General features: G+C 40.2%; 1 protein-coding gene across 1 annotated transcript in view; it reads right to left on the bottom strand.

The window, feature by feature from the left end:
- The window catches only part of PTPRC (protein tyrosine phosphatase receptor type C), a 161,301-nt gene that overhangs the window by 45,453 nt on the left and 103,456 nt on the right, over positions 1-12,392 (bottom strand). Inside the window, exons 9-12 of the mRNA XM_060774568.2 lie at positions 10,507-10,620; positions 8,405-8,560; positions 2,562-2,708; positions 312-467 (exon numbers count right to left, since the gene is read on the bottom strand). Of these exons, the coding sequence (XP_060630551.2) occupies positions 312-467; positions 2,562-2,708; positions 8,405-8,560; positions 10,507-10,620 (573 nt within the window). The remainder of the gene's footprint in view (positions 1-311; positions 468-2,561; positions 2,709-8,404; positions 8,561-10,506; positions 10,621-12,392) is intronic.

Genomic DNA, 12,392 nt, shown 5'->3' with positions numbered 1-12,392 from the left:
CTATGCCCTGTTCGGCCTTTCGACTGACCAGGAGTACCTCTGTCTTTTCTGGATTTAGTTTCAATCTGTTGGCCCTCATCCAGTCCGTTACAGCGGCCAAGCACCGGTTCTGGGCTTGAACAGCCTCCTTAGTAGCAGGTGGAAAGGAGTGACAGAGTTGGACATCATCTGCGTACAGATGACACCGAACACCGAAACTCTTAAATCTTTACACAAGAACTCATCTCTGTAGAAAATGTGTGAAAGTGGCTAGAAACAACCCTGCCCCTCCTGCACTTATATCCTACAGCAATACAGTATGTATAACTTACTTGATGAAGAAGTCACAATCGTTTCATTATATTTTTCCCCATCAAACCTTTGGTTTTTGTTCCTTGAGATTTTGTATGCCCATATGTTGACCGTGTACTTTGTGAAAGGTTTTAGGTCAGTCGCGTTATGGCTGGTTACTGAAGCATTTTTTTCGTCTAGAAGTTTAAAAATACATATATTAGGAGCTTGAATCAAAACAAATTCATTCAAATAATTGAATTCTCAATATTCTAAAACATCAATAACTAAGAAAACCGAAGGGCAGTAGCAGCAAAGAGAAGATGAAGGTGTCTTCTACACGATCATAAAAACCAATATTATCTGCTTTGAACTGGAGGATATGTCAATCTAGATTCATATAATCCATTAGAAAGTAGATAATGTGGATTTCTGCTTTGATAATCTAGATTATATGGCTGTGTAGAAGAGGCCAAAGTTTATCTGAATTGAACTAGTGGAGCTAGTTCAATTCTCTGCTGTTCATTTGATGTTGAACAAAAAAATTCACTCTAAGACACAAGATATTTCTATAATTTGCTGTGAAATAGAACTAAGGGTCTTCTTCCACACAGGCTTATTTCATACTTTCCACTAACAATTCCACAGTACAATTCCCATCAGTTATATTGAGTTGATGTTCCCATTCTGCTGAGCTTTTGCACACATTTCATTAAAAATTGGTTGCAGTCGTTTCTTGAAAATCTCATTAATGAGGATGATTCCCAATCCTATAAGTACAGAGAGACCATATTCTTTCTCAAATGCAAACTTGAAGATCATACCTATCTACCGATCCCAAGATTTAACATGGAAAATTTCAAGAAATATCTGTGAGATACTTCGGAAATGCAAATCTTCCTCTACTTCCTCAAAATATGTAAGCGTTACTACTTGCTTTCATTTTGTTTTTTAAACTGATGCTATTCAAAAAGATAATCTGTTAACCATAACTAGTCCAGAAGCCATTGCCTGTTAATTCTTAATGAGTTTCCAAGAAAGAAAGAAACAATGGTTCCAAATTTGGTACTAGTCTCAGGCACATAAAGGGCAGTGAGAGCAATGTTTGCTATTCTGCCATACACTTCACTTAAGAGGCATATCCAAAATTTCCCTAAACTTGACACTGTGAATTCAACTCCTATCTAGAAGCCTGTAAACCTGACCAGAAGCTACAGCAGTCCTTCTTCATGCCTTTTTATGGTGTTTTGCTTTTGCCCTTCATATCATTACAACAACAGCAACAACATCCTTCATAAAAATCTCCAGCAGTGGGCAAAAGAATGAGGAAGTACTACATCAAGGACATGGTGACACAAGTGGGCTGTGAAGCAACAGCTCCCCCGGTGGCTGGAATTGAACATACCCTCATTAAGCTTAAATTGCATCTGTATTTGTCTATATATGTTGTGTGTCTATGGCATTGAATGTTTGCCATGTATATGTGCACTGTAATTCGCCCTGAATCCCTTGTAGGGTGAGAAGGGTTGAATATAAATACTCTATTTATTTATATGTATTTATTTATTTCCTGCATTTGTAACCCACTCTTCTCACCCCCGAGGGGGGACTCAGGGCGGCCTCATAGCAAGCACCGTCTGGTGCTCTCAGAATGAGAAACATTCAACAATGCAATTCAAACATTCAACAATTGATTAAAACAATTAGTTAAAAACAGTTAGTTAAAACAGTCAATAAATAAATAAAGTGTTAGGTAGTCATTTCCAGTCTGGGACTTTTTGCTCCTGAGTGTCCCTCCCACACACACACACACACACACACACCAGTAAAGTTACCAGTATTAAAAAATAAAATAAAAAATAAAAATAAAAGAAAATTCTAAAATTGCAACAGCAAAAACAGCAGGGAGAAAAACAGGCAGGGACATCTAATCACCCTTCAAGAAGAGTTTGCTCCAGGCACAGTCAGCCCATTGTATGCTAATCAAGGTGGTCAGTTGAAAGATTCACACCCAGCCCAACTTACAAAAGCCTTTTGTCTCACCCTGGTCATTCCACAGATATATAAACCCCCTTTTTCCCAGCTCCAGCAGACCTCACCCTCTGAGGAAGCTTGCCATAGATGCAGGTGAAACGTCAGGAGAAATGCCTCTAGAACATGGCCATATAGCCCGAAAAAACCCACAAGAACTGACCAGTAAAGTTGTGTCCAAGGATTAAAAATAACTCCTCAAAAATGTCTGTGGTAGAGTAGAATATGTCTTCTGGAAATTGTATGTACAAAGTACTTACCTGGATTACAGGAAGGAGAATCCTTATTACAAATTTGGACCATGTAACCATCAACTGGTTTATTGCTTTCATTTGTTAGCTTATCCCAAGAAATGAATATGTTATGTGCAGTTTGGCTAATTTCAATGTTTTCGGGCTTATCTGGCTCTGATACAGGAAATAAGCAAAAAAAAGATATATTTAAAATATATCATATATTAAAATTACACTCCGAGGCACAGTTCCACTGCTGAACACCTTAGTTATTGAAATAAAAATCACATTTAGCAAAACTAAATTATAGCATATGAGCCACACTGTACATTACCTTCAAGATAGTTTACAAAATCTTGTCAAGGAAGGTTACATAATGAAATAGAGTCTAACAAACCGCCCTTATGGTATGGTGGTTAAATGGAATAAACAAAGTATAAAGTTGAGTTTTTGAATGATAATAGTGAGTTTAATATAAGGTAAAAACAGGTGCCAAAAGTACCTCTTGACAGTGTAAATAACAGTTTCAAAGGAGTTATCTTTTTATGATTATGGAACAGGAGGAGAAGGAATTAAACCCGCAGTTTACCTCTTCTGATGCTGGTTACTTCAGCTCATCCCTTGTTTGGGTATCAGCCAGCACGTCAATGACTTAAATCCAGACATAGTTTTCTAAGATCTACGGAGACACTCGCTGGAACACCTCAGCAAGCGAGAGTCCAAAAGTGGCAGGCTCAAACCCAGAACCTCAACCAATGCCTGATACCAAATGAGAAACTCCCCCCTGGGCACACAGAGGACTGGGTGACTTGGAAGGCGCTGAGCAGACTGCGCTCTGGCACCACGAGATGCAGAGCCAACCTTCAGAAATGGGGATACAAAGTGGAATCCTCGACATGCGAGTGCAGAGAGGAGCAAACCACTGACCACCTGCTGCAATGCAACCTGAGCCCTGTTACATGCACAATGGAGGACCTTCTTCCAGCAACACCAGAAGCACTCCAAGTGGCCAGATACTGGCCAAAGGACATTTAATCAACTACCAAACTCACACATTTTGTATTTTCTCTGTTTGTTTGCTCTGTTCTGTTAGAAATGTAATATAACTGACAGGCTGCCCTGACACGAGAAATAAAACCTCTTCTGATAATTATCCACCCTGCCAGCAAAGTGTTACTTTTGTAAAAATACACATTGAATGCAGCCATATTTTTTAAGGCAGCTACCTTATACAAGAAAAATTTCCATTGCATTCAAGGACACTTATTTTGTATTAGAAATGTATAGGATAAATTAATGTATTCCCCAATTTAGCCCAGAGTTTACAAAGGCTTTTCCGTTTACTTAAGTAGAAGAGGATATCCATGCAAACCACTTATATAATGCATAGCATAGCACAAGAAGCTTGGCCTGTCATTAAACATCAAGAAAACCAAAGTGCTCTTCCAGCAATCACCGGCCAATCCCTCTCCAATGCCAGAAATACAGCTTAATGGTGTAACATTAGGAAACGTTGACCATTTCCACTACCTTGGCAGCCACCTCTCCACAAAAGTCAACATTGACACTGAAATACAATACTGCCCGAGCTCTGTGAGTGCAGCATTTTTCTGAACGAAGCAGAGAGTGTCTGAGGACAGGGACATCTGTAAGGATACCAAGGTGCTTGTTTATAAAACTATTGTCCTCCCAACCCTGCTATATTCCATGGACTATCTACAGACGTCACATGCAACTCCTAGAACGATTCCATCAGCACTGCCTCTGGAAAATCCTGCAGATCTCTTGGGAAGGCAAGCGGACAAATGTCAGTGTGCTGGAAAAAGCAAAGACCACCAGTATTGAAGCGATGGTCCTCCGCCATCAACTCCACTGGACGGGCCATGTTGTCCGGATGCCCGACCACCGTCTCCCAAAGCAGTTACTGTACACTGAACTCAAGAACAGAAAACAGAATATTGGCGGGCAAGAAAAGAGATTTAAAGATGCGCTCAAAGCCAACCTTAAAATCTCTGGCATAGACACTGAGAACTGGGAAGCCCTGGCCTGTGAGTGCTCCAGCTGGAAGTCAGTTGTGACCAGCAATGCTGAAGAATTTGAAGAGGCACGAAAGGAGGGTGAAAGAGAGAAACGTGCTAAGAGGAAGGTGCATCAAGCCAACCCCAACTGGGATCGCCTTCCACCTGGAAACCAATGCCCTCACTGCGGGAGACGATGCAGATCAAGAATAGGGCTCCACAGTCACCTACAGACCCACCACCCTGGAGGATTATCCTACTCGGACAATGAGGGACCTGTATTGTCGAAGACTTTCATGGGTGGAATCACTGGGTTGTTGTAGGTTTTTCCGGACTATATGGCCATGTTCTAGAGGTATTTTCTCCTGACGTTTCGCCTGCATCTATGGCAAGCATCCTGCACCTCACTACCTCTGCCATAGATGCAGGCGAAACGTCAGGAGAAAATGCCTCTAGAACATGGCCATATAGCCCGGAAAAACCTACAACAACTCAATGAGGGATCTCCTAAGTAAGTAAGTAAGAAGTAAAGCATAGCATCTAGGTTAGATCACTGTAAGAAATATTTATGTCCGTAGACCCAAAGCAACCAATCAAAAGAAAGAGCTAGATTTGATTGAAATTGTTCCTTTCTATACAATAAATCTGTAGCACCTGTTGGACCCCACGCCAATGCAGTGTCAAATCCATGCTTGCTTTTAGTATAGACTTGGAATATGCTATTTGAGAGTATTGTGACCAGCAACTTAAATAGCTCTTTGTACTAAAACTCTTACTAAAACCCAGACCAACTTCACTACCCTATTTCAACATCCAATTTTCATAGTCACAATGTTTTTTCTAATATTCTGAAAGGCATCTATCACACGTGTTGCTGAATAAAATAAAAGAGAACTACTGCAGTGTCTGAAATACTAACCAAAGTGTTTTAATCAAGGTGTAACATGCAACAGTTCTCCTTTATTATTGTTCCAATCCACATACTCTTGTACTCTGATACTTCATCTCCTTCCTTAAATAATATGTAGTGCCCAGAAAGGCCAGTATCATGGGTCAATATTTTGGGCACCTATTGTTCACTTTCCTTCCTACTCACTTGCCAACTGAGTAATGAGTTGCCATCTAGTTTGCCTTTCATAGAATCATAGAGTTGGTAGAGATCACATGGGCCATCTAGTCCAACCCCCTGCCATGTAGGAAAAACACAATTGAAGTACTCCTGACAGATAGCCATCCAACCAAAGTTTCCAAGGAAGGAGCTTCCATTACACTCCACCGCTGAATACCCTTATTTTCAGGAAATTCTTCCTAATATTCAGGTGGAATCTCTTTTCCTGCAATTTGAACTGCAATTTGAACCCATTGCTCCAGGTCCTAGCTTCCAGGGCAGCAGAAAACAAGCTTGCTCCCTCTTCCTTATGATACCCTTTTACATATATACACAATGCTATCATGTCTCCTCTCAACCTTCTCTTCTGCAAGCTAAACATACCCAGTTCTTTAAGACGCTTCTCATAGAGCATGGTCTACAGACCTTTGATCATTTTAGTTGCCCTCCTCTGGACACCATCCAATTCTGTGGTGCCCAGAATTGGACACAGTATTTCAGGTGAGATCTAACCAAAGCAGAATAGAGAGGCACCATGATTTCCCTTGATCTAGACACTATAATCTTTTTGATGAATCCCAAAATCCCATTGGCTTTTTTAGCTGTCGTATGACATTGTTGGCTCATGACTAACTTGTTGTTCACCAAGACTCCAAGATCTTTTTCACATGGACTGTTGTCGAGCCAGGAGTCCCACATTCTGTATCTTTGCATTTATTTTTTTCTGCCTAAGTGTAGTATCTTACATTTGTTCTTGTTGAAATTCATTTTGTTAGTTTTGGCCCAGCTCTCTAATCTTTTAAGGTCATTTTGAATTCTGATCCTGTTTTCTGGAGTATTAGCTCTTCCTTCTAATTTGGTGCCATCTGCAAACTTGATAAGCATGCCCTCTAAACCTTCATCTAAATTATTAATAAAGATGTTGAACAGTACTGGGCCCAGGACCAAACCCTTTGGCACTCCACTAGTCATTTCTTTCCAGCATGAAGAGGAACCATTGATGAGCACCCTTTGGGTTCGGTCACGTAACCAATTACAAATCCACTTAACAGTAGCATTGTCTAGTCCACAGTTGACTAGTTTGTTTCCAAGAAGGTCATGGGAGACTTTGTTGAAGGCCTTCCTGAAATCAAGATATGCTACATCCACAGCATTCCCTGCATCTATCAAGTGTCTAACTTTATTGAAAAGAAATAGATAAGATTAGTCTGGCATGACTTGTTTTTGAGAAATCCATGTTGACGTTTAGTCATCACAGCATTCCTTTCTAAGTGATTGTAGACTGCCTCTTTAACGATCTGCTTCAGAATCTTTCCTGGTATTGATGTCAAGCTGACTGGACAGTAATTTTGGGGTCCTCTTTTTTCTCTTTTTGAAGATAGGGACAACATTTGCCCTCCTCCAGTCTTTGTGTAACTATTTTGCCTTTCATAAAATATTTGCATGGATGGGGATTGGGTGGAATTACTTGGATTTGTCTATGGGGGCATTTCCTTTCAATCAAAGGAAAGTTAAATTGCCTGGCATTATAGTTTTGGTCGTAAGTACCCTAATGGAGATGGGAATGAGGAAAAGGAGTATCAGATGCCATTTCCTATCCAGAATGGCCCCATCAAAAAAGAACTTCCACCAAGCATATAGCAATGAGGATGTGGTGGCTCACATAATAGCTTTGCCTTAACAGTAACAGAAACATCAGAAAATCATGTCAACTTTATACTATGCCATTGTAACACATGAACAGGAAATCATAATGAGAAAGCATGCCATCAGAGATGATGAGATTTCTTCTCCCAATTATCCTCTTGAGTATGGATATGGGGTGGATCTGAGCCAAAAGCCTCCATTAATGAGGCTGAGGACCTATACACTTGGAATACATTCCAAATGTGGATGGACTGTTACTCTTTGTGGTCCTAGGAAGCATCACTGGTGGTGAGGAATGTTGGTAGTTGTAGTCCGACTACATCTAGAAGACCTCATGTTCCCAACAGTGGCCAAAAATTATTCAGGGAGAATAAAAATGTGGCGGAAATCCCCAATGTCAACTAGAGGACATTCAAGCAAAACTATTTGAGAGGTAGAATCATATAATCATAGAATCAAAGAGTTGGAAGAGACCTCATGGGCCATCCAGTCCAACCCGCTGCCAAGAAGCTGGAATATTGCATTCAAATCACCCGACAGATGGCCATCCAGCCTCTGTTTAAAAGCTTCCAAAGAAGGAGCCTCCACCACACTCCAGGGCAGAGAGTTCCACTGTTGAACAGATCTCACAGTCAGGAAGTTCTTATGTTCAGATGGAATCTCCTCTCTTGTAGTTTGAAGCCATTATTCCGCATCCTAGTCTGCAAGGAAGCAGAAAACAAGCTTGCTCCCTCCTCCCTGTGGCTTCCTCACACATATTTATACACGGCTATCATCTCCTCTCAGCCTTCTCTTCTTCAGGCTAAACATGCCCAGCTCCTTAAGCCACTCCTCATAGGGCTTGTTCTCCAGACCCTTGATCATTTTAGTCGCCCTCCTCTGGACACATTCCAGCTTGTCAATATCTCTCTTGAATTGTGGTACCCAGAATTGGACACAATATTCCAGGTGTGGTCTAACCAAAGCAGAATAGATTTCTTCTTGTAATACAAATAACACTTCTAATCACATGCATGCACAAGCATTCTCATTATGCGTCTGGACTGAAAGTAAAGTTCAAAAAGAGAGAAAGTGCAGAAAAATCATATTATACTCACTTCCAAAATCCGTTTCTACTTTGATGTCTGTGCTGTTCAAGAATTCATTGTTGAAATATATTTGTGATGTACAAGTGTAATTCATATTAGGATGTAAATTAATTATTGCATAACGTCCTGAGTATGTCTTAGGATGCGTATCAGTGCATTTAGTATCTGTAAGAAATGGTAAGATATCATGAATCTGAGCATGCAGGATGAGGCAAATATCTGCACTGGGTGTAAAGCAACAACAACAACATTTTTTATTGATTAGCCAGTTGGCCTTATCAAAAACAGACAGTGCAAATACAACATACAACATACAACATACATCTAGTCCTCTTAAAATAAAATACAAATATACAGGTATTTATCAGCTAGAAACCAATGTAGCTTTAAACAAATAAAGGACAACTTCTGTTGTCAGAATGGGGTTGTAACCAGCCAACAAAAATGAGGTTTTGGACGCTGTATCCCAGCTTGTTTTATTGCAAATAAAAGGCCATAAGAATTGTTTCCTTTCTTTTTCATATAGATTGCAGTGATATAAAGTGTGGTTCAGATTTTCGACTTCAGAGGCACCACAGATACATAGTCTTTCTTCATGTGGGATATGACTGAATCTGCCGTTTCTCTCCATGGACTCAATTTGTTCAAATCTTGCCCTGGTAAAAAGTGATTCTTAGGTATCTTGGCATATCAGCTTTTAGGTTCGGCGCCCGCTGGAAATTATGTTTAAAGCATCCGAACCACTTCAAGGACCCTGTGTTTGTCAGGATGGCTATATCCAGAGGTGGCCCTAGGTAATTTTCAACGGTAAGCAAACAGTATTTTGGCGCCGCCCCCAACCAATCATTGATATATATATTTTCTGTTCGTCATGGGAGTTCTGTGTGCCATATTTGGTTCAATTCCATCATTGGTGGAGTTCAGAATACTCTTTGATTGTAGGTGAACTATACATCCCAGTAACTACACTTGCCGCACTTGCTCCCTTGCCTGGCCCACTTTGGCTCCGGAGGCGTGCCTGAAGACCCCGGCTTCTGCACCAAAAGTCACCTCTTCTCCTGACTTTCTCCTCAGCCATTGGGACCAAGAGAGAGAGAGAGAGAGAGAGAGAGGTTGAGAGATGCCCACCTTTCCTGAAGGTAGGCGCAAAAACAAAGGAGGGAGCAGAGGTGAGAGATACCTCCAGCCGGAGGGGCTCTCTCTCTCTCTCTTGGCCCAATGGCTGAAGAGAAAGTCAGGAGAAGAGGGTTCTTTTGGTGTGCATGCTGGGGTCTTCAAACACGCCTCCGGACCCGAAGCGGATTGGGGAAAGGAGAGAAGGCGGGTGGAGCGCCAGGGGATTGGGAAAAGGAGCCGGTCATGGGGAAGGGATCAAACGCGGAGAACGATTGAGCACCGGCTCTGCTCGCGCACCCGGTGGCCAGGTGGAGCAGGAACGAGAGGGGCTAGGCAAGGCTCAAGGTCCCGGTCCCTTTGGGAAGAGGATCATCCGGCAGCGAGGCAAGAAAGCCGAGGCACCCCCGGACTGCTAGGGCTGTTGTGAGCTGAGGGGGCGCTCCTCAAGTGGTGGTCGAGGGGCATTTACAGAGGTGCCTCTGCACCCCTGGCAAAAAAAAGTGTTCTGCAACTGCTTACTTCACGTAATGGACGAGCCGCCCTGGCTATATCTTTCTGGACATCAATATTTAGGATCCTTTGAATTACTGTCCTTTTTCAGCATCCCTATTCTGGCCTAAGGAGGCAATTTGTACTGGGTGTAAAGAAACTGTGACCCTTCATATATTTTGGACTATAACTCCTATCATTCTTAATGATGGTGGTTCATACTGATAGGAGTCAGAGTCCAATAATATCAAGAAGGCTAAGTTTCCCCACTCCCAATCAATATGCTGTTGTTTAAAATTTGTCACTTTAAAAGACACAGATCTTCCTTTTGACTGGGTAAGTAGAGTTCATATATTTCCATCCCAGCTGAGACATGTAGAATACGTTAATCTTCAAATGCAATTCTTTTCATTTTAAATATCCACACACATTTTTTTTAAAAAAATGTAAAATTAATTTTCCATCAAATTAATACACAATTACAAACAGTTTATTTAATGACCTACCATTGGGTTGACAACAATAGGAAAAATTTAAATTGCATTCACGTGTTGAATTGATTTCCCAGACTAATGTCACACTGGTATCGGTTACATCCTTTTTGGTCAAACTCCATGTAACTGGGGAGCGGGGGGGGGGGGGGAAGAAACCACAATGATATTTGTTTCAATAGTCATTATTCACATTTTGAAAGAATGCTGGATCAAATTTTGCACTTATTTCTACATTTAATAACACTGTTCTACAAATTTTCAGTTTTTCTCAGTTACGGAAACGAAATGTGCCGTTTCTTAATAAATGTAACATGCTGAATTCAAATATAATAATTAAATGTGTTAATTGGCTCTGGGTTTTATGCAACAGCTATTTCAATTTTCTCCACAACAGGTAATTCGTTAATATTATGATAATGCGCCTAACCTTACTGCATGTATATAAACTGTGAATATTTACTAAATTTTAGTCAAATTATATTGCCAATAGTTTATACATGAGAAATATTTATTTAATTAGTCTATTGATTATGTTTGTGCAGCAAGAAACTATATTAGTAGGCCTAATGCAGTTGAAAAGTCTGAAAGTTTAAATGTCGCTTTAATCGTGACTTTAGTTTAGATCCTGTTTGCTTCTCTTGACTTTTCTTTTGTATTCAAGGAAAGGATTGTCTCTTACAATGCTCCAGCAGTAGTCTGACAGCATTGACGGAGTCCATTTGCCTTGTTATCTTTTTTCCATAGTGCTTTATTTACACACGTGCGAGGCATAACTACAGTAAAAAGAATAATGTAAAACGATGTTTAGCGATACTGTCTCAGTCTTCAACTGACTGACCCTCACCGTTCAAAAGTCTGGCCTTATATAGGGCTTTCTGGCTTTTGCACACGGCACTAATACTGCATCATCAAACTTTCTAGAGTATTCTAGAATCTTCCATAGTGTAAGCCGCAACATGCATTTTTTTCAACCATACGTGATCACGTGATTGCTTATATCATAAAAACTAGAGCCAATATACATTTTTAAATGTCATTTTCGTTTTCAGCACCCCAAAATCATAAAAGAACAAATATTTTCAGGCCCGCAACTTTTTCTCCATTGAACAGTGTAATGGATTACATGAATGCATGTCTGAATATCCAGTGCAACTTTCAAATGTTCTGCTATACATTTTATATAAGCACAATACTATTGATGGCATCATTAACAAAGATATTAAAAAGAAAAAAGGGTATTCCTTGTTTTGTTTTTAAAAGATTATCACAGTAAATCAAGCACATTCAAATTAATACTACATGATTTCTCTCCTTAAAATAATTGTTATGAGTTTTTCCATGATTAATATTTGTCATCTTGCTGCTCAGTGACATTCTATTGACGAGACTCTGATGTTACTCTGCCACACATGTCCCCCGGTGTTATGTTATGAGTTTGGTACAGTGATTTGATGTGTTGGGCAAGGACTCTAGGGTTTAAATTACCACTCAGACATGGAAATCTCTTGGGCGACCCTGAGCAAGTTGCACTCTCTCAGCCCACAGAGAAGGCAATGGCGAACCGTTTCTGAATAAATCTTGCCAAGCAAACCCTATGATCTGGAGGCCATAAGTGAAGTAGACATGAAGTCCATATTGACTCTGCAGTTGGGTGTTAATATGCATATTCATTAAAGCCCTTTGAAACTGAAAAAGTAGGATAGTTTCATTACCATAAACATGTGCCAAAAGCATATGTATTATTTATTTATTTATTTATTTACTTATATACCGCTCTTCTCATCCCTCAGGCAACTCAAAGCGGTTGACAAAATCAATGCAAAACATCGCAAGACAAGTATAAAGCCATTAAAAACAGATTATAGCATCAACAATTAAACATTAGTATAACAATCAAT

This window comes from Anolis sagrei, chromosome 4 (genome assembly GCF_037176765.1).
Source record: "Anolis sagrei isolate rAnoSag1 chromosome 4, rAnoSag1.mat, whole genome shotgun sequence".
NCBI classification, from domain to species: Eukaryota; Metazoa; Chordata; class Lepidosauria; order Squamata; family Dactyloidae; genus Anolis; species Anolis sagrei.
Note: the sequence above shows the minus strand (reverse complement) of the source record. Positions and strands in the feature narration are given on the sequence as shown.